The 22949-nt window shown below is 38.0% G+C and overlaps 1 protein-coding gene across 4 annotated transcripts; it reads left to right on the top strand.

The window, feature by feature from the left end:
- Positions 1-585: 585 nt before the first annotated feature.
- On the top strand, positions 586-22762 carry zgc:123010 (uncharacterized protein LOC641500 homolog). Of its 4 annotated transcripts, none has more exons than XM_041789821.1 (16): positions 586-773; positions 10737-10819; positions 10903-10983; positions 13043-13099; positions 13189-13401; positions 13577-13690; positions 16609-16654; positions 16827-16917; positions 17028-17169; positions 17270-17374; positions 17557-17650; positions 17763-17796; positions 18351-18428; positions 18595-18697; positions 20074-20195; positions 20281-22762. In XM_041789821.1, the coding sequence occupies exons 1-16, from the start codon at positions 716-718 to the stop codon at positions 20414-20416; spliced, it is 1557 nt and encodes a 518-aa protein (XP_041645755.1). In that variant the 5' UTR covers positions 586-715; the 3' UTR covers positions 20417-22762. The 4 variants fall into 4 exon arrangements, with proteins under 4 accessions (XP_041645755.1, XP_041645754.1, XP_041645758.1 ...); XM_041789820.1 differs by having other exon boundaries at positions 16824-16917; XM_041789824.1 differs by lacking the exon at positions 20074-20195 and having other exon boundaries at positions 16824-16917.
- The last annotated feature ends 187 nt before the right edge of the window (positions 22763-22949 follow it).

Raw genomic sequence — 22949 nt, 5'->3', positions numbered from 1 at the left:
TTTAAATAATAACTTATACCCCTTCATAACACTGATGGCCAATAATTCTAAACTAATAAAACAAAACATCTAAAACAATCAGAAGTCATTACATTCATAAAAGCATTATGTCTGTGTGATTGTTTTAAGAACTTTTATGTGTGGCAAGATGTACAGTGCAGCTGTAACTTTGAAATACGGGCCACATTTTGGAAAGAAGGACCCCCACCCCCCTCAATTGGTTGACTGCAGGCCTGTGATATGGGCCTTCCTTTTAGAAAATCTGTCCGCACACACTCAGCTGCCTCTGCAGTAAAATGAGTACTTTAAAAGTTAAACAAACAATAATTCACATGTAAACAGAGAGTACATGTCAGCGAAACTACAAAGTGCATGTGTGGTTCCTGCGATTATTACTTGTACAATATTTTGACAGTAATATTATTTACACAGGTGGTAATGAAAATGGTATTTGTGTTGTGTTGTGTGCTGTGATAGCATTCGGTAGCAGACATTTAAAATCTGAACTATTCAATAATCGATAATGGTGTACTGTGCCTTTAAGACGCTGCCCAGGGTGGACCTAACGTCTACATTTGACGCTCAGGAAGTGGACCCAACCACCAAAGATTCCCACAGATTCGATAGCGATTGTCCCAATGTTACAAACGTGTTCACTCCGGGCTAAACACTTGTTTTGAGTATTTTTGAGAGATTATCGAGAGGAATATGCTGGATGGTTGCGCTCATGAAATTCACCAGAGACATATGCAGGCTGCTGGGACTCGGGAGCGGTAAGACATGCTACAGTTTTCAAAAAAAAAGTTTCTAAAGTTAACCGTAAGTTCAGCCGAAGTAATAATGAAACCGTTTTGACAATGAAACTACTGAGAATATATATTTAAAGTTACTTTTTTCATCTTCACACGTGTAATAGTGTTTTTTTAAGCTTGTGTTTTGTCGTGAAGATCATTTTGAGTTCTTGTTCAGACAATGAGAGTTCCCCTCCTGCCAGTTACACCCTTGCTCTCCCCACTTCCAAGTTTGCGTTGTCGGTGCCAAGTAGTGGTAATAAGGACTCTAAAAACATACTTTCACAGACTTTTACAGCCCTGTAGCCAGTAATAATAAAACTTAAAAGTCCACGCACGCCATATAAAGCAGGAAATGTGCATTAAAGGCTAAAACTAAAACAGATAGAGGAGCAACATTCCCCCGTGCATGTTGGTATGACAATAATGCCTCAAATAGGTGGCAAAAGCCCTGCAAGCTAGAACCTCTAGGGCCATATTTAGAGTTATATGAGCATCAAGTTATGTGCCGATAAAACCTGTCATGTGCCTATACTTTGTTCCTCTTCTTGACTTTGTCTGTGTTTAGTTTCCTACTTTAAATATGAGCAGTGAATTAGGTTTGTTTACAGGCTTTCTGCTAAATCCCCATCATAGTCAGAAGAGTATCTTTAAAGCGCTCTTTCATTAAGCTACCTCTGATATAGAACTGGTGTTAATGAGGATACTAGGAATGTACTTGTTATTTACCTGCTTAATGTTTATTAGACCTGGTAAATATGGGTAAACGCACACTGCAGGGCTCCAATATCCAAATAATTTAATGCATGTATGTTCTCTTCGACTCCACACTCTCCCTCTTTGGTTTGGATGTTTGTGTTAAGCCTTCCTCTAAAACTGAAATCTCCAATTTTTCAAATCAAGCTTAATTTAGGAATTTAATTTTTGCCCTTTCCTTAAAAAATTGCAATTTAATAGCCAGCATTTTCCATGAACAACAAAAGCTACCTCCTATTTGAAGCCATTCCTTCCTTTGCTCCTTTTTTGTTGGTATTTAATACATGTCAGAATAAATCTTTATCATCACACCGCTCATCCATAGGCATACCATTACTGCCCTGTCTTAACATTGATGGTTTATGATAAACATCTGGTAAATTAGTATTATTCTTGGAATTATAAAGTTCAGTGAAATTACAGTGAGTTAGGGCCTGTGTCCATGACCAGCATTATTAGCCCTGGTACTTTAAATCCAAAACTAATGTAGTCCAGCATTCTGAGCCCTCAATGCTCTGTGTCAGTTGTTTTGGCCGCCATGCTTCTAGCCCTCTTGGTTGAAAACTGTTCAACTGGTGGAACAGTGCTGTGCTGGTCAATGTCATTTCTCCCTCACTTGCCAATCAAAATCAAAGAGCAAGCGGGACTTCTGACCTAGCGGAGAAGAAACCGATCAACTCGTCTTTTTTTTTCAAGGGTACTTTTCAGGTCTGCAGCTGCTGCCTATGTTGGGATGGATTCCTTTACATTGTTTTCATGTTTTCTGTGTGATATTCCCATGAAATAGGGAAATATGAAGATCATAGAGCTATTTTAAAATATTACAACATCACAGATTCAACCAAGGAAAGGGGGAGTCATTAAAAAAATATCCTGTAAAATACATGCACACATTTCAAAACATCACTAAATTTGGTTGATTTAAAATGCCAAAATGATACTGCATGACGTTTTTGGGAGCCAACAGAGCCAGCTCTTATTACTGAGCTGAGTCAAATAGGGGTGTAATGGTTAGTGAGCTTAAATGCTCCCTTGTAGCTGGTGTTCTGTACCTCTGCATATCTGCTCATAATCTTTAAAATGTATCAATGCCTTCATCCCTCTACTTTCACATTAACAGGCTTTTAAAAAAAATAGCATGGAGATGCTGAGGAGAGAAGCCAGCATCTTGTTTCTCCACTGCTCTTGCCACTGAAGTTGGTTGTTCTCCATCATTGTTTTGAAGTGCCTGCTTCTTTCTCTTCTTAGGTGGCTGTTCTATAGCAGTTATTTACCTGCCACCTTGATTGGCAGGTAAATACTGTTACACGTGATTGCCTTGTTTCTTCGTTCAGATGTATTCCTTGTGTGACCACATGCACCAAACCATAACGCTCCAGGACAAATACAAATATTGTTACACCCCAAGAGCTAAATGATCCGGTCACTAGAAAGGCCAAAATTCCCATCACTACTGCAAATGATAAGGAAATGACTTGAAATAGGCTTTACTTTTGGTCTATCACTATAGTTTTGCAAAAGCAAACTGAAATAACATTCTGAGATAAATAAACTGAATTTTAAGCTGTCCTCTTTTAGCATGGGAACACTTGTTATTCGTGAAAAGTGTGCAAGTAAAGTAAAAAACGTATAACCATATTTTTATTATTTTGTGAATGAGAACCCTAGATGATAAGTCTTTTTATGTGGGATTGACATGACTATCATGAAAATCACTGGTGTGAGGAGTAGCATTATACGAGATTTATATGCCTGCATCAAATCTAGACCGGACATCTGAGTAGCCAAGAAACTACACAGAGGTCTATGTCCGTAGCCAGATGTGGAACCCCCTCAAAAGTAAACAATATAGACAGCAAGCCCTGTGATTGGTATGCAGGGTAGTATCAGGCGACTGCCAGTCTGAGTAATGTCTTCAGTAGAGATGTAGGCTATAATATTATCAGCAAGATATCAGTATTGGCAGATACTACCTTAGAAAGAGAATTATTGGTACAGGCAGATATGAATATTTCTGCCAATCTTTACAACAGATACTCTGGCAATAAAATTCAGCCTTTATCAGCTGTAGATAATGGCAGTCAACAAATAAGTAAGTTGTACTGTAGGCTGGAATAACGCACTTACGTCAGCTTAATTATTTTTCTTTATTGTCCATCATTCCTTACACATTAAAGTGGGCTTTAATGACTGAAATTTGTTAAATTGTCGATCCTCAAACTTTAAATTGTGTTTAAAAGCTAGAGTTTTAAGTCTGAACTACAGTGAAATCCGTATCAGCTAAAATTAATTTATAAATATCGGCATATCAGATGTCCAGGAATCCAATATTGTTCATCCATAGTCTACAGGCATGTTGCCCCCTAGGATCAGACAACAGTAAATTTTTAATATCTACTAAAAATATCAGGACATTTTGTCATCCATGTCTCTCTTAGTGGCTGAACAAGTGCAGAAAATTCCCTCATCTTCTGTCTGTTCTGATTGAGCAGCCTTTTTTCTACTTCCTTCAGTGCCTCCTCTCTTTTGTTCTTTCACAAAAACCGCTGCAAGCAACTATTGCTCATTATTTATCAGTTAATACATAATACTTTTTTCAGTCATCAGCAACTGTATGTAAACAAGCAGGAATTGTGGTGGCAGGACCAGGAACTGGCATAAAAATAGCAGCTGAGTATTGCAGTATAGTGTGGACATACCAATGCTCAGTTATGTAGTGCTCACAGCAGCGTATGTCACTACAGTGTAGCTACGGCGTAGATTGAACTCCAAAGTATGAACCAGGCTTCTGAAGTTATATTGCAATTATCAATTAATATTAAGTATGAAGTTTTCCTTTTAAAATATTTATTTATATAAACCCTTTCCCCAGACAAACATGGCAATTCAAAACACATGATGCAATCGTTAATGCATGTCAAGTACTGTAAAATGTAGTCTAAAAGGTTAGATGAGGTCATAATGGGAGCAGTCATCATAGATATAGGCTACAATAGGCTACATTACTCTATGTTTCTAAACATCTTTGAACTTTAATCTGCTCACCCTGCTTCACTTCAGTTATATTATCCACACACAAACACACCTAGCCCTCTTAATACACACAGCTCATCCTGCCCAGCACTCCCCCCTTGTCACCATGGATGTGTGTGGCTGAGAGATCTTTTGACAATACTCAGCTTTATATAAACTGAAGAACACTTAGTAAAATGTTTCTTGTGGGTTTTCTTGATCCACTTGTAGAATAACTTCATTTACATTACTGACACAATCCAAAACATTGCTGGATGTTAGACACTGCAATGTAATATATGAGGAGTAGCCTAAAGGCTCATTTGTGCCTATGTTTATACGCTTATGGCCAAAGCCTTCTGTTGTACCATGCACAAGAATAAAGGCTCAGGAAAGCATAGCAAATCAGAGTTTTCTACAATATTCTAATATTTTGAGATAGTGGGTTTTTAATTTTCATGAGCTGTAAGCTGTAATCACGTTGTATGAGATAGTATTTAAGATGTAGGGAAATGTAACATTTTGAAGTAAATCACAGGGAAAAATAAACTTTTACTTGATATTCTATTTTCTGGAGATGCACCTGTATTTGATGCTAGCTCATGTGATACAGGGACAGCCAGCTACAACAGAACAGTTGAGCAGAGATCAAACAGGAACTAAATGTCAGTGTTTTGAAATCTTAGAGAAATTCGACCACTGGCTTTGTACAATTAAACACTGATATAGGGGTGCATGGTATATGAGGTAGATGGTATAAATGATACAAATTTGGCCTACGGTAGAGATTTGGAATGTACCGACCAATCGCGATAACGCTTGTTGATGACGTCATCATATCTGCCTCAGTGTGACAATGGCTTCAAGCACAGAGACCACAGAGCAGGAGGAGCTGGTTAAAAAAAAACAGTGCTACGTAGAGGTGGGTGGTAAACCAGTATTAATACCGTCACCGATAAAATTTTTGCCACGGAATGGATTCAAGCAACACCGTCATCACCGGTTTAAATGCTGTTGTGCTGCAATGCACACATGGGGCATATCCGCTCACACAGCTGGCGGAGAGAGTGAGTTGTGACACACAGCTCAGGCTGAGTCTAGTCAATAGCACGTTTAGCTCTAGCATTACGTGTAGCCAGGTAACTAACTGAATGTCAAGGACTCTTGCCGCTGTAACTAGGCACAGTTAGCAGGCAAAAACACGTGTTTTTTTCTCTCAAAGTCTGACGGCTGTACCGCAACAAAGTCAGTGTGCTGTCTCTATTAGCCTGCCTGGGGCTGTAACACAAGCTAAGTGCTGCTTTGGCTGTTCTCAGAGCCCAGCGCTGCAGCTCTTCCTCTTACAACGGCATAAACAACCATTTAAAAGTCTATTTTAACTTATGACTTTCTTTTCCACAGTGAGTCAAAGATCCAGGCTGTGATGTTAAATGAGGTCAGAAAAGCTGCTGTAAACTAGCCGTATTCTCCGGTACAGCAGCCAAAGCTAAGCTAATACAATCCCAAACACAATACTTCTGTCAAGCTCTTCAGAATAAAGGTCTGCGGCTGTTATTTTTCTGAAACGCTTATATTGTGAACGCCTTCACTAGGAAACGTGTTCAAGTCATTAGCAGATTAACACACCTCATCAGGTTAGAGATGAAATGCGAAACTTGGAGTGCAGTTAGACAGAAGTAAACCTAGAGAGACTTAAAAAAAAATAAAACATGTTTTCTGTGTTCCTATACTTAGACATAAATTGAGTATGCCATCAAAGGCTTGTTTTAAGGGGAGAAGGGGGTTAATAACACTTGAATTTGGATTAAAAAGCATTATCTGTTTTTAATTTTGTAATACTGTGATATAATACCGTTATCGTCAAAGGCAAGAAAAATACCGTGATATGATTTTTAGGCTATTGCTGATACCACGTTTCATTACCAAAACCCCAAATCAGTTTGTATAATTGCTCAAGAAGCAAGATCCTGTTGTTGCAACCATGTTTATTTTGCTGATACCTTTCAGCACTGTCACTTGGCTGAGGCTGTTCAGGTAGTCAGCAGCTGTCAGAACATGGGGTAAGGCGTCTTCATGTCACAGTATCTCATTTTCTTTCAGAATTCTTTAGATGGCAAAATCTGATGTCTCAAATTTGAGATAAGGGCTCGTACTGGGATGTGATGTTTACGTGCCTAAACCCTGAACAGGATACTTAAAAAAAAAAAAACTGATCAAAACCAGGAGATTCATGTATAAAACACTCACTGCTCTAAGTCAGGATTTTTTTTAGATTGGTTTGTGAAAGATATTCCTTAACATTTCTCCCCCTGATCAGGAAAATCTGTCTTTACAAGGCGTTATTAACAGAAATGAAACTTACATTGACTATTTCCTCCTCCTTTCCTGTAATATGTCGAAGCACTGTAAAGAAAAGGGGATGTTTTTCAGGTTAAAATGTCCAGTCAAGTTGATGCACTGTTATTTAACATTCCTGTGGAAAGAGCTCACCTTTCAACTCCACATTAACTTTAGCGGTGTCCTTGAAGGGGAGAAACAGAGACTCTTTGTTGTGTTTTTTGGGGATTTTGTGTCATTATTAGAAGGACATTCCTTTATGGTTAGGATTTAACAGAAACTGTTGACTCAGCTAACACGGCGGAGCTGTGCTTTAGAGGTGCTTATATCATGACATTTGAGTACAGACAGCTGAGATCCCTTTTACTTTCTGAAGATACTGACTCCAAACAGCTGTAGAGTATTTACGAAAGTAAAGCTGTATATAATCATCAGCTTTTATTAATCAGGCTGTTTTTTAATGGTTGCTCAGTTAGTCTTAAATTTTTAGGAATTTCAAAAGTTGTATAAAGTGCTCATCACACCACACAGTAACCTTGCAAAGCAGATGGATTCGGCTGTTTCTGTATTTCTCACTGGCAAATCCATCTTGCAAAGCTCCTGTCTGAACAGAATGGGCCCTGTAAGAAAGTGACAGGACCAATCAGGAGTAAGAGGCAGTACTCCTGGATGTGGCGGAGTCGTGACGGAAGCAAGCAGCGACAATAGGCCGGTGCAACTATGGTGGAAGAGATAAGCGTGGATTCTGTGGCAGCATCAGTTTTATCAGAACTTGACAACATTTCTTCATTAAAAGAAGAACAAAGTACAGATATCTCCGTTCAGGTTTCACTCAACTCTGACCAGTCTCCGAGTCCCTGCTGCTGAAAAACACCCCTACAACATGATGCTGCCACCACTGTACCTCACTGTAAGGACAGTATTTGGCAGGTGATGAGCGGTGCCTGACTCCTCTTCAGACAGTTCAATGATAATTTCATCAGACAAGAGAATCTTGTTCCTCACAGTCTGAGAGTCCTTCAGGTGCTTTTGCACTAAGGAGAGGCTTCCATCTAGCCACTCGACAGTAAAGCTCAGATGGAGGATTGCAGTGATGTTTGTCCTTCTGGAGCTTTCTCCCATCTCCACATAGGATTGCTGGAACTCAGCCAGAGCAACCATCAGGTTCTTGGTTGCCTCTCTTATTAAGACCCTTCATACCCCACTTGCTCAGTTTGGCTGGATGACTGGCTCTTGGAAAAATTCTTGTTGTGCCGAACGTCTTCATTTACATATTATCGAGGCCGCTGTGCTCTTGGGAACCTTAAGGGCAGCAGTATTTTTTCTTTGTCTTACATCATATATTCAGCAGGTTTTTAAATACTGTTCTGATTTCATATGAGCCTCAAAGGATCAGCACATTGATGGAGACAAAGAGTGAAGTTCTTGTTTTCCTGCCTTTTTCCATAACAATTGTCATTTGTAATATGAAGAACTTGAACTTAAAGAGTCAAACTGCACTGAGCAGAATGAGGTTAACAATCATTTGGATCAATTACTTGCCAGTCACAACATGAGTCACAGACAAAGAATGAATTTGTCACTGCCCTGGAAATCTTTGTTGAACAAATAGTAATCTGACACTGCTTAGATTTCTACATTGTGCTGGGTGCTTTTGGTTTCCTTTTGTCTAACGATTGGGGTTAAATGAGCTCAATTTTTTTCTGTTTTGATCAGTTATGCACCCACTTCAGGCAGTGCTTGTTTTCTACAAAGTTCCTGTGCAGAGATGTCATGCTCACAAACCGCAGTGTTACAGGCAGCTGTGGGTTGCACGTTGTGCCTGTTTGAGTGGTACAGAGTGCAGATCTTCCTCTCCTCAGGCTAAAAAGAAACGACTTGAGTTGAATCTCACTAAGCAGTTTTTCTGTTCGGCTTCCCCTTCTTATTTTTTTTTCATCCAAAAGAGAGCATGACATAATTTTTCCTGTCTCCACCCAGTGTCATACATAGTTAGCTTATCTAAGGTCACAGTGATTAGACCTGAATACGAAGTACCACATATATTTGCCATCCGGACGACTAATGATTCTTTTCCAACAAGTCACGATTGCTTGTTTTATTACCAAGTCAGTTACATCTGAGTGGAACTTGTTGTACCTTTTCTGTTTCCAAGACAAATGTTTGCAGCTTTTGTTGAGTTTACACAGCACATGTCATGCTAAAGATTGAGACTTGATAAGCATCATGTGCACAAATGATGGCTGACTGGGCATTTTAGTAGGGATGCACGATAGTGGATTTTTGCTGATATCCGATATGCTGATATTCATTTTAGCTGATACCGATTTTTAAATGTGCTTTACATAACGTAAAATTCAGTCCTTTGAACACAGTTTAAGCTTTGAGGATGACAAAAGAAACAAAACTTTTTTCTTAAAACATACATTAAGGTTTGAAGAATGAGGATGAATAAAGAAAAAGATCTCAACTTACATAGGTCTATAGGTCCAGCCTAAAATTCCACGTTTCAGTCTATATGGCCAAATTTTGCAGTCGATATATGCCAAAATTCACAGCCAAGATATTGAATGTAAATATTGGCAGAAATTTTGATATCCACGGTTAGCGATACTTAGGGTTGTTCCGATAACAGTATCAGGAATATGTCTGATACTGCTTAGAATGCAGGTATTGGTATCGGGGAATACACGAGTTTATGCACCGATCCGATACCATTGTTTAGCTTTATATTTTGCTTTGTTTAGCCATGCTAAATGTTAGTGCTATAAACTGGCAGTTAATTCTTCTTTGCTGCCGGAAAGCACAGCATGCACGGGCTACCATTTTTATACTACTGAAGAAGAAGCAAAGGACTCACTGCATCAGCAAAGAATTGTGTCTGCCTGACAGGTTTTCTCTGAACGTGATTGTTAAAATGACTTCCAGACCAGCGCTATTGTACATGACAAGAAGTGACACAGTTTATCAAAAGTTAAATAACTTTTGAACCATAAATCGTTGCCTCTTACTTGGTTTTCCTCTTGAAGTTAGCTGTTGTGCCTTCCCATTAACGCTATTGATGCCTTTGAATCCTGTGGTCAGCATTTTCCACTGAGCCTGGAACTTGTTTGACTTTTGGGGACTCTAATGATTAAATCCGCACCAGTAAACCCGATATTGAAAGTCTTTTTTGTCCATTTTAATTGAATTATGATCATTTATTACAACTAACTCGAACGCCAACTCGAATGCTAACGCCATATTGCTTTCCCTTTGTGAGGGTCTGTCAGCCAGTTGCAGGCTGTTCTGTAATCATATCATGCTGCCTGAATAGAGCATAATGGAGAGAGAGATAGAGAGAGCCTGTGATGCAGCCCCCTGCATTATTGATATTTTAATATTTAGCAATAAAACTCAATAATCAGCAGGAAAACAACTTTAGGGTCACAGAAATGCTATATAGTAACAATTCTATTTGTTAAACCATGTTCTGAATCAAATATAGGTCTAAAATAATTTGCTAGGCTGCACAGTCAGTCCAGAAAGTTCACACCAGTATCGCATCAGTACTTGGTTTCCATCACCTTGGTATCAGAATTGTATTGTGAAGGAAAAAAATGTATCGAAACATCCCTACCGATAATTGCCTTTTCTTAGCTAATATCTTCTGATACCGCTATCAGGCTGATAATATTGTGCATCCCTACATTTTAGTCTTGTATGTGGTGTAATTTTAGGTCATTTTCTATAATCAAAGCCAAAGAATACAGAAAAAATGTATTCTTTCTGTATTCTTACTGTAAAGAATACAGTGTATTTATGCTCTAAAGAGCTACTAAGTTGTTTTCTTCTCATCAGGCCCTCCTGTCCAGCAGCAGGACGAGCAGATGGACTGTGGTGCCGCAAACCCTGACCCAAGTGAGGATGCCTCTTTGACACAGGTAAACAAATTGTGTCACAGTGACAGGGCATTGTACAATTGGTGGAGGTACAATGTGCAACGTTCATGTGATTGTGTGTTTAGGATGCATTAAATGGAGAGGAGGATCTGAGTGAGGAGGAGAAGGCCAGAAGAAGGGCGGAGCGACGCAAAGCCAAAAGGAAGGTGAGCACACACACCCTCATAGCTCTTAAATATGCAACATGAGTCATTTGTTAATTCTGCAATGCTATGAAGGACTACTAAAGTTTGACCTATATTTCATTTTTGTTTCCAAAAACTTCTTTAGAAAGCAGAAGTAGTGAATTTTCTCTAGGAATGTCATGGTACTATTGTAAATTGTCAATAACTCTTGCAAAAATCAAATGTTGTGCTCATACTAAAGATCAAACCATATGTTTAACCCTCTTGGTGTATTGGTCAAGATTTTTGGTTCCGATCTATTTTTTACTTATTAAATTCTGAGGCATTTTAGGTGAATTTACAGGAGCAGCAAGGAGTTTATTTGAAAATTCCTTCTTTTAACATACAGTTTGTAGTGTTTATGCACTGATACGATACCGCCATTGTCATATACAGCAATCAGTGACACGGGCTATGAAAGGTCAAATAACTTTTGAACCATAAATCGTAGCCTCTTACTTTTTTTCCTCTTGTAGTTAGCTTTTGCACCAGTCCATTGAGGCTATTCATGCCTAATAGCCCTCACTGAATCTTTTGTAGCAAGCCTTGAACTTGGGTGACTTTTCTGGGACTTTAAAGATAAATCCACACCGGTAGATCCGATAAAGAACAGTTGGTCCAGAAGGTCTACACCTGTGTTGGATCTGTCCGCTGTATCAGCCGATACCCAACACTCTAGTATCCGAATTTGTACTAGAAAGGAAACAATGGTGGTGGAACATCTATAGAGAATGGTGATGTTCCAATGCATATAAAGTCAAATAAATGCATTGAGTAAACCAGCTTAACACTGCAATGGTAAAAAGAAAAGTTTCACCATCATGATGCAATGGCAGCGCCAGCACCACTGTGACTCAATGTTTCAGTTATATGCAAGTATAATCCGACACAGCCACCACACAACTTTATCCCAATTTTTTAGATTGAATTAGTGCTAAACTGCACTGTTTCAAAAGATTGGTGCTGAAGCAGTTAGCAGTTGTTTTATCAGAGTAAAAAGAATTGTGGCAGCAAGACAGTAGTCACTAAGAACAACTAAAGTGGTAACTAGTGGCAGGCGGCTACATTGCAGTTTAGATGGTGTGTGTGACTGGGATTGTGAGCCTGAGCTGATAAAACATGTTATTAATTAGTTTGCCCAACTCGTAATTCTGGTGCAGATGACAAAAGGATCTGGATTTTACTGTTTAGCTGGCTATTCCTGCATCCCTAGTACAGTATGTGTGTACGCTTATGCCTGTGTGTGTCACTGGCTGCTCCTGCAAAACAGTTAAAGCAGAGCATGAGTTTAAGCTCTGTGTAACAGACTCTGTAAGGATAAACTGATACCAGGCTGTGGTGTCGCTTCACTTTAATGACAAATGGAAAATAAAAATAAACTACAATATAAGAAATCACCCAAAATTGCCTGGGATAGAATCTCTAAACCCAAATATGGCATAATTTTATGTCAGTTTTTAGTTTCCTTTCCTTTTAATTTTAATAAATGTAAATTACCATCAGAACTGTATTGCACATGGTAAAATTTATTTTCTTTAGAGAACCTGTTAATACCAATTTTTAATATATAAGTAGTTATCTTCTTTTCTTATTTGTCTTGTACTACTGCTCTTGAAAAAACAAAAGTGATTGATTAAAAAATGAAATATTTCTGATTAGAGTACTCAGTTAATCGACAGAAGAATTGATAGTTAGGGCTGTGCTTATGGCAAAAATCTAAATCACAGTTAATTGAACTTTTTACCTCAATTACAATTAATGAACACTTATTCCACTGCCAACCTTCAACTGTGTTTGTTCTGTAAATATTTGTATAATTTAGAAAAGATAACTGAAAGGAACTTACAAAGATTCACAATTTATGGTTATTTATTGAAACAACTGAAATCAAAACACATCTTTTCTAAGTTTAATTTCTTTTTTGTGATGCTGAGGTTGTTGGCATGTTACTAATGTTTTATGCTGTTCATTGATCTTTCTCAGGATCAATAAAATTGTGCTATTGTTCAGTCTTTTTAAGTGTTGACTCCATCTCTTTCAGCGCCGTCGAAAACGAAAGAAGCAGGAGCAGATTAAACAAAATGAGAATGCTGATCGGGTAATTCCCACATTATTTTTTTCTGGAAATTCAACGTATGTTTGATTTTTGCGATAGAAAAAGTGATATTATGTAAACCTTGGCCCTAGGATGACGAAGACGAGGATGGTGGTGCAGAGTCTGAACTTGATGAGAGTGAGTCTGAAGCAGAAGCTGGAGCTGAAGTTGAAAAGCAAATAGTGCAAAAAGGGGAGGAACATGAGACAAAATCAGCTGCCTCACACAGGGACATCGCCACTCAAGTTATGAGTTCTTCAGGGAACAAAGGACATCAGAAGACTCAAGCCAGATCCACTGAAGAGGTGTGGGTGCTAGAGTTTTATATTTTTAAGAATACACTTTTTACAAATATAGTAAAAAAATAATAAGAACTCTCACTGTTAGCACCCTCATTTCTTGTATAGGTGGTCAGATATTTGTGTAATACTTTTCAGCCTCATTGCTTAACAGTCTGTCTCTTTTCTGTTTGTCTCACAGGAGCCAGAGTGGGATGTGAGCAGTGCCTTCTTTGCTAATGCTGCTAGCCATATCAAACCCAAAGGATCCAGCCGCAAATCCAAAGAGAACAAGGAGAACGAAGCCAGGAGAGAGGTGAATGAATGCTAGTAGATGATTAAAACGGCTACATCGGATACCTTGCTGCTGTTTTACTTGTGACAGCTCCACAGTGTGATGACGTGGAAAAGTGGACTCTGGACCATGACAGCCTTTACAGCAGTGTGTCTGTACATGAGTGTGTTTTGACCTACTTTGTCTCAGCTGTGGGATGATACTTGGACTTTGGTTATCTGTCTCTTGAATTAGTCTAATGCATTACAGGTGGGGCTTAAATTAAAGCCTGAGCTATATATGACTTAACAGATCTTACTGGCACATAAAGGCCAATGGCAGATACATGAATCCAAGTGTATTTGATTTCTGATGATTTCAGACAATCCTTGGGGTGATGTCATCACATAGTTTGTCCATCAGACCACACTGTTAAAAATAAGAAACACCTGACTACCTATATAACCATATATGGGTGAAACAATCGCAGCAATATTCACAGAAAATGGGACCACTTTTTAATTATTGCCCAACAATTCACCGTATTGCCTTCAGTATTGATAGCAGATTAGCATTTCCAGCTAAAAGTCTCATCATAAAGGACTTGGACATTCCCTGTTGTCAGACCCTCTTAGCCAATCAATTAACCAAATTCAGTTGTCTATGTAATGTTGTGCTTGTTTTGTGTGAATTTGTTGTCATGTTAATGTTGTGACTGTTTGTGTATTTGGGGAATTTTATGTATTTTAAAAGCCCAGCTCAGGATGGTCGTTGCAAATTAGCTCAAGGTACAAATGCTGTAGTGTGTGGCAATGGTTTACTAGCTTCATACTTGTCCCTATACAAATAAACATTAAATAAATTAATTGTTGGAATTCATGTAACTCTAAATCATGACAACTAGTATAGGATTTAAAAAAAGAATGCATTTTTTATATTCAAATTAGACCTGTCAAAATTAATCACATTAATCGTTATTAACTACAATCCACAATTGGTGCACTAGTTTTTTAATTGCATGTTTTACTTTCGCTTCAGCAAAAATGGTTAAGTTTCATCAGCCTCTCCCTGCAGCCACAGTGATGTAAAATAAGTCCACCACTGCAACTTAATGTCTCATTTTAATTTAAGAAAAACACAGACAGCTTAGTGGACAAGCCAAGCCAAGCCAACCCAAACCATGTGTTATCAAACCTTTTTAGTATGCAACAAGTTTGTTTTTCTGTGGTTACATCCATGTAAAAATCTTCAATTTACCTATAGAAGCAGGTCTGTATAGAAAAAGTCAAAGTGACACAAAAACAGTTTAAGCTGCAAAATGTTGGAATATTAGAATGCATTTAAAACGTGTGATTAATCACGACTACAAAATTCCTGGGATGAATCACAATTAGAATTCCGACTCTTTTGACAGCCCTAATCCTATTTTTTTGGTGATATTACTTATAGACACTTGGTATTAATCAATAAGAAAGACCTTAGAACAGAATTCTTCCTTGTAAAAGGCAAAAACCTTGAGCAGAATGACAATTATGGTGAACAGCCATCTGTTTAAATCAGCTGGGGTAGAGAAAGTTGTCAGGAGGGAGAGGTTAAAATACAGCCAGAAATCAGCCTACCTTGAACTTGCATTAGTCTGTCGCAAAATCAGTAAAACTTCAGACAAGTTAGTGGAAAAAAATTACGTTACCAAGCTGCCATTGCCGCAGTGGTTGCTCACTGTAACACTGGCGCATTTGAATGAAAGCTCACTGAAGAGGTGAACATTTTTCTACTTTTAGCATTACTTTCTATGTTACTTAGTTTCTGACAGTGATAAAAAGCAGTGATTTCCAACCTCTTTTTCCTTAGGCCCCCCCTATTCATAACTAAGTCAAGCTAAACCCCTCCAGGACACCCTTTGGAAAAATTAAACTTCAGTTTGAACTTTTTCATTGCCAATATAACAGGCCTACTCACACTTATTGCTAACAAATGTGTGTGCACTTAGTTGTTTTAGGGGGGACATAATAGGAAGATGAGGGTATGGGATGTCAATTTAAGGTGGGATTAAGCTGCATAAATACATTAAAGAGAGGAAGAGAGCCACTGTAAAAATAAGTGCTTATGAATGTATATATGCCTTGCATTAGCGTTCCTGCTCCTAGGTCAACTTGGGTTGAAATAAAATTCTTCCTTCCTAACAGGCATAACTTTAGGTGAACCAAAACATTTAATTTTTGAGATTATAAATTGAAAATACCTGATTGTGTGGAAGAAAATCTGACGAGATTAAATTATATACTTATATACTATACTGTATTTTTTTTTTAAATTTAATTTGTGACTTTAAAACATGACATGTTTGAGTTTATAAAGTCAAAATGTATGACTTTCCAAAATGAGACATTTCGAGGGCATGGAAGTGCAACAGATAAAAAGGCACTACAGCAATTACTATGATCTCTCAGCTTTAGCAAAAAAAACGTACATTTAATTTCTTTATTACCTAAGATTGGCCTTTTGATTGCCCCTATGCATTATGTCCCTTTAGAGAAGTGTTTTTGCTAACACTACTAATCAGTGATGATGAAATGCAGCTGGTAAATTATTGAGCTAACTAGCAAGTACAATAACTTAAACAGCTTTGTAAACAGTGTAAACTGTTTATGTGAAAAGTGTCTCATACATGAAATGTGTAAGAGATTAAGATTATCAGATAAGAGTGTCAGATGAAGGGACCTCTATCCGCAACTATCTGACATTTTTAACCTGATGATCTCCTTTGCTGCCACAGTCTGCAGGCAGCAGCAGGGACTAATACAATATGGCCAGCACCAAAAATTCTGCCTTTGGCTGTGGCTGCTGTTAATAAAAAAAAAAAAAAAAAGTCCATATCTATATATTAAGTCTTTATCAACTGTGTGTATATAAAGTAAATGCTCAGAGCAGTGAGTATAATCCATTTTTTTTTCTTTCAGTCAAATGGAACCGACACCATGAACAAGAAAAGTGCCTCACTGACAGGTGCGCATAATTTCTGCTTAGCAGTGATTGTAAACACACTTTTTCATTGAGAAATAATCCAAGCCTGGGAGTAAATTATTGATTACACACATCTTTGTAAAAACGCATCAGACAGCCCTTAAGGGACTGACTCACCAGAGAGTTATTTACAAGCATGTTTTCTTTCCAGCAGAAAAAGGGATAAAGCTGGTGCAGGAGGGGCAGTACTCACAAGCAGTCAGTATGTTTACAGAAGCCATCAAATGTGACCCAAAGGATAACAGGTACTTTATGACTAAGTCTATAACAAAGCGAGAACCTATAGTGATGCTACTTTGATCATAATTTTTTTTTTCTTTTTTCTTTTTTTTTTTTTTTTAATCCGGTCTTGTAGGTTCTTTGGGAATCGCTCCTATTGCTATTTCTGCCTTGAGCAGTACCCTCAGGCCCTGGCAGACGCTGAGCGCTCTATTCAGCTGGCCCCAGACTGGCCCAAAGGATACTTCAGGAAGGGCAGTGCTCTCATGGGCATGAAGGTATGAACTAGATATGGTTGTAACCAGTACCTCTCTCTCACCTAACCTTTGTTTTAAGATGGTCCTTTTTCTAACTCTTCATCCTGGATGTGTGTTGCAGCGGTACAGTGAGGCAGAGAAGGCCATGGAGCAGGTGCTAAAACTGGATAAAGACTGTGAGGAGGCTGTCAATGACCTCTTTGACTGTAAAGTGCTGCAGCTGATGGTAAATAAAGCCACAAATAAAAATGGCTCAGGTGTTTCCTGTGGGCGTAGCTGCGAACAAAATAAAAAAAGAACTTACTCTGAACTTTCCATTTAAAGAAGTGATTCTAAATTCCTCATTTTCATATGAAACTTGAAAGTATTTTTATGAAGTCATCAATACATCACAATTATTTTCCTCAGGAGCTCGGTTTTGAAGAAGGGCAAAGTGTGGCACTCCTGGAGAAGTTTTCAACTGTGCAGGCTGTGCTGGCATCTTGTTCTGATGTGGCTAGGGGTATGTCAACATGTACACATTTCATTAAGAAAGCCTGCATGCTCTCTTCCTGAAAAATAAAATGTTTTTTTCTGGGATTATAACTGTAAATGATGTTCTGATTGTCATGCAGCTGTGAACCAGGATCCATCAGTTGTGCAACCAGGGTAAGTTACCATTGTTATTTGAATACAGTGGTTCTTAACTGGTTGGGTTTTACTTTGTTTTGCTGTGTTAATAAGTCAGGTTTTTTCATGATCTCAACCTACTTCTCTGTTTTGGGATAAGCTGGTTTTTCCATGATTATGTGTTAATTTCTAGAGATCTCTAGAAAACAGCCAAAATGGAACAAACTGAGTAAAATATAATGTAAGCATACATGTCTTCAGGGCTTCTGAACATTTTGCACTTGATTGAATTTAAGTAGTTGCCTTTTTTTTTTATTTAAGTGGCTATTTCTGATTAAGAAGGTGGTGATGGGTCTTGAGGCTAGACCAGGTGAGAGTCACTGGTCTAATTTAACTAAGGGTAATAAGTCAGTCTTGCGGGTAGAATGTTTTATATATATATATATTTTTATATATATATATATATATATATAGTAACTTCATGCATTTTTAGTCCTTTTAACACAGTTTTATCTGAAGTAGTTTCAACAAATAATATAACTCTGCTATTTAACAGTCTTTGATTACATTCTTTCTTTTACTCTTCCCTCTAGAAGCCCATGCGCATCTCTGTGGGTTGGAAATGTGACGACAGAGCTGACAGAGAAACATCTTTGGGACCTTTTTAAAATGTACGACTTTCTGCAAATGTATTACTAAATATTCTGAAATTGTTCTTGATTCTTATTATTTCACTTAAAAGACATTAAGCATATCTTTACCTATGAAAACAGAAATGTAATATTTAACTAAGGTAGTTATTGACTCACCTGCTAAGCTGTTTACTTTGCATTGTAGGTACGGGGAGATCGAAAGTATTCGTGTGCTGCATGAGAGATTCTGTGCCTTTGTAAACTTCAAGAATGCAAACATGGCTGCTCGTGCCATGGAGAAACTAAATGTGAGTACTCATTTGTGGAGCAAAATACATTATTTAAACAAAATAAAGTCTTAAATCAGTTGTCAGGCAATCAGTGATGGCTTGATCGTTGAAGACTTTTTTCTTCCAGCTTTTTAAATTTAAGACCTGTCTGCTTTTTTCTGAAACTTTTAACCATTGATTGGACAAAAGTCAAAGTATATTTCTAAAGCACATATAAAAACAACTACTGCACACAACAGTGCTGTACAAGCTTTAAACCAAATAGCAGTTAAAATAAATAAAAGTACAAAGAATCAAATGATTTCTTTTAATTGTTGGCATGGGGAATTGTTTCATTCACAGTGTATGGAATCCACTGCCAGGACGCTCTGGACCAAAACCATAACAAAGATTACAAGTAGAGACATGCTCAGCTCTGCCCAACTATGCTGCTTACTTGTGTGTATTGAGGACCCTCATTAAAGACAGCTCTCCCCTAAGGCATATTTACTAGACAATAAACCACCATTTTTGTTTTGTGGATGAATTTCACATACTGAGGGAGAAGGGCATTTTAAAGGTGGCCTTACTGATTCATACTGCCAGCTTCTTGCAATTAATTCTGGGATTGTTCACAGTGCAAACCAGGTAGCTAAATATTACCAGCTTTTCTCCCTAATTATATGAATTTCATCCACAAATACTGTTTAGTTAATACAACGCATGGAGTGCGGTATTAATTGACAGGAGTCCTTAATTCTTAACAAGGAGTAATTGATACAGGTGGGCAGAGCTGAGCAGTGAATCTCAACTCAACTTGAAAATGTCTAGGGGGGCTCCCAATGTAACTAAGTAAGCAGCACAGAAATGAATGAAATATAGTAACAGAACACATCAGTCTTTGATGTAACATCTTGTGTTTCCACAGCAACAATAAACTTGTTTAAGTCATGATGGCTGCCATGAGTAGACATGGACTATTACAGCTATAAGAATTTAGGATTTCTCTGGCTTTTAAGACTGTTAAAATATTTGAGGTAATCTAAACTGAATATAAACAGTACTATGCAGAATATAGAGGCATGTTTGGGCCAAGATTTGAGGCTGAAGTAAAGGCCTGTAATGGTGAGTAAGCGCGCATGAGGGCACCATCGGGTGGGATGGAGGATAAACACAACCCTGGTTGTGGTCTGGATGTCTTTGCGTATTACAAGGGAAGGGAAATAATCTGATGAGAAAATAAAGTCCACACTATGGATTGGGACTGAAACCCAGGGCTGTAAAGACCCAGCTTTCTATTTTTCAAACACTGTAATTACTACAATAATCATTGCAGTAACATCGGTACTCCTTTTGTCTCTTGATTTAGTCTCTTTTTAACAACATTATTATGGACTGTGTATCCTTCCGTACAGGGTTATTGTATTGAGAACACGCGTTTAGTTGTGCGTTATCCTGATCGTCGCACTCAGAGGGTCCTTCCCACTCCACTTAAGACCTGTCTCCCTGTCACACAGCAGACGGGGGCAGCTGCTGGGTAAGAAACACTCTATTGTCAATGAAATCCTACTACAAGACAACAATTTTAACAGTTTGACACTTTATATATTCTCTCTGCCCAGACCTCGACGGCGTGGCCCGGTGAACGGAGATGAGTGTTACTTCTGGAGAACCACCGGCTGCCACTTTGGGGATAAATGTCGCTACAAACACATTCCTGATCACAAAGGCAAGGACAGGAAGCCCTGGCAGCCTTGAACTCTACTTATCCTCACTCTCTGCTCCAGTGTTGTGTAGGAAACTTGGACCCACAGACTGAGCAAAAGGAGCCGGCACTCCCTGGACCAGGTTCTCCAGGCTAAAAAGAAAAAAAATCACTGTAGTGGAATGAACCAGAATAGTCAAAGGATTAGAGCCAGCATTCAGGCTCTTAGGCAGAAAAAGTCACTCGTATGCAACAGAAGACCTGCAGTATGAAGGTTTTTCTGTTATAACCAAAGCCTGACTCAACTCAAATTGCTCAAAAGTACAACATTAACCCAAGGGGACAACAAATCCACCTGCTGTTTGCAATGAAAACCTTCATAATTACAAGCCTTTTATGCTTATGGCGACCTATTCTCTTTTAAGGGATGCAACCTAACCTCAGTCCTGCAACGTAACAAGGAAGTGAAACTGCCGTGGTCCACTCTAAAAACTAAAGTAATGGTTCTGTCACTTCCAGCAGTAATGAAAGGACTCAGTATGGATTTTTCAGGCCAAGGTTCATCTGTGACGCTTGTTGGGACTTTCTTTTTGTAGGAAATCCCCTCAAAAAGCAGCGTTCCTCCTCATTTTACATGAAAAAACACTTTTATTTGCATTTTTTTAACCTGACTCTTTAAAGTTAAAATGTATCCACCAGTTATTCTGGCTGTGTTGGATATGAATGTTTTTTTTCTATGGCATTTCATTTTTTTTTTTTTAGTACTGATTGCATGAAATGTCAGGAGCAAAGTCTTTGTCTGTAGGCTTCTCCCAGTATTTTGGACAGTAGGAGAGTCAGATCTGTGGCCCTTATGCAAACAAAAAGCATCCTCAAGTATTTCTCAGCATTAGAATATGACGTGCTTTCTCGGTACTTGGACTTGTAAACATCACACTGCCTTGTGTCTATGCAAAGAAAAATGTAGACTCAGTTGTCGGGTCCGAGTCAGATATTAACACCAACCTCCTCAGGCAAATTTCTGTTTAGTGTTAAAGGTTGTCAACATTTTTGATACTTTACTTCTTTGCAATACCAGTTTAAGACAACTAATCTCCAGTATTTTTACAACGTATAGTAACAGGAAGTTGCAAAGCTTGAAAATACTTGAGATTCTCAGGCAGATTTTTAACCCAAAGTTACTGCAAGCAAAAGAGGACACTGTCTTAACAGCACTAATACATCGGAAATATTTTGGTACCAAAGGTTTCCAATGTAACTGCGCAATTTAGTCAGTGCACAGGAGCTTGTCTGCATTTTTTATCATGATAAACAAGAAATCACCTGATATAAGGTATCAATAATGTTGATTTCACTTTCACATGATCGTTTCTATGACAGAAACATACGAGATAAACTAGTTGATTCTATAGGACAGGGCCTTAAAAATCCTCAGTAATGTGCATGCACACATCCATGGCCACATGTGCTGCATGCCACTCAAAGGTTCAGAGTGCGTTTGAACCTTGTGAAGCAGTGTTTTTGACCTCGAGGGGTCTTGATTTCAGTATTTCAATGAACCAAAGAATGCTTCATCTGATGGCTCTGCACTGAAAACCTCTCAGTTCAACACTAGACAGTACAATAAAACCCATTAGCAAGTGTCTGTATCATTGGTTAGATAAAGATGACAGCCACCACCCCTGGTTTAAGTCCACACTACGTTCTCTCAAACTATGCACAGCATAAGGAATATTTATTTTCCTATTTATACTGGTTTTTCTTTCTTTTCATTTCTTCTTCTTTTTTTTTTACAACAATCAAACTGTTAAGTCTAAATCACAATGTTTAATTTACTGGTCTGCTTGTCTTTTCACTTTATAGTAGGTTAAAGAAATGTATTTCTTAACAAGTTCCCTCTTGTGCTTTTTCCTGGCTTTAAGAGGTGATTATTATCAAGAAGCTTCTAGTGCAAACACTGTTGTCACATGCTGCACTTCAGCTTTCCTTGCAGTACTTTCTATCTGTTGGCAAACACTTGTGAAAAAGGAATTGGACAACAAACCGTAAGGCTGCACTTGTGAATTAAACTATCACCTGACTGGTTCTGTTGTTGCACAGTTCATTAAAATATCTAAACTAATTTCATGTGATGGATTTTAGCATCACACATTAAGATTTCACATTATGGCTGTTTCAAACTTTGACAAAAGATTTTCCCTAGTTGAATTAGAACTTTTTGGTATGTTTTTTAAAAACTGGTTTTTACCTTTTCAAACTATTTCGGGAAAATGCTCATTTTAATTTTGATGTACACTTACATAACCAGAGCACTGCAATCCTGTTAATCTTCCAAATATTTTGTATTATGGTTACTGCACTGCAAGAGTCTTTTATATTTAATAAATGTATTTGAACCACCTCATTGTGAGTCTCTTCATGGTACAAAAGTTTCCAAACTTTGCAATACCAAGGACCTCAATATAGTATTACCCTTTTGCAAATTTTTAAAATTCCTTTTACTGTTTCTTTAATTCTATTAACAATAAATCTCGCTTAGAAATGTGCACATTGAACTTTTGCTGATTTATGATATTTTCAAATTAA

Source organism: Cheilinus undulatus, linkage group 6, assembly GCF_018320785.1.
Source record: "Cheilinus undulatus linkage group 6, ASM1832078v1, whole genome shotgun sequence".
In the NCBI taxonomy this organism is placed as follows: Eukaryota; Metazoa; Chordata; class Actinopteri; order Labriformes; family Labridae; genus Cheilinus; species Cheilinus undulatus.
The sequence above is the reverse complement of the archived record's forward strand: the minus strand, read 5'-3'. Positions and strand labels throughout refer to the sequence as shown.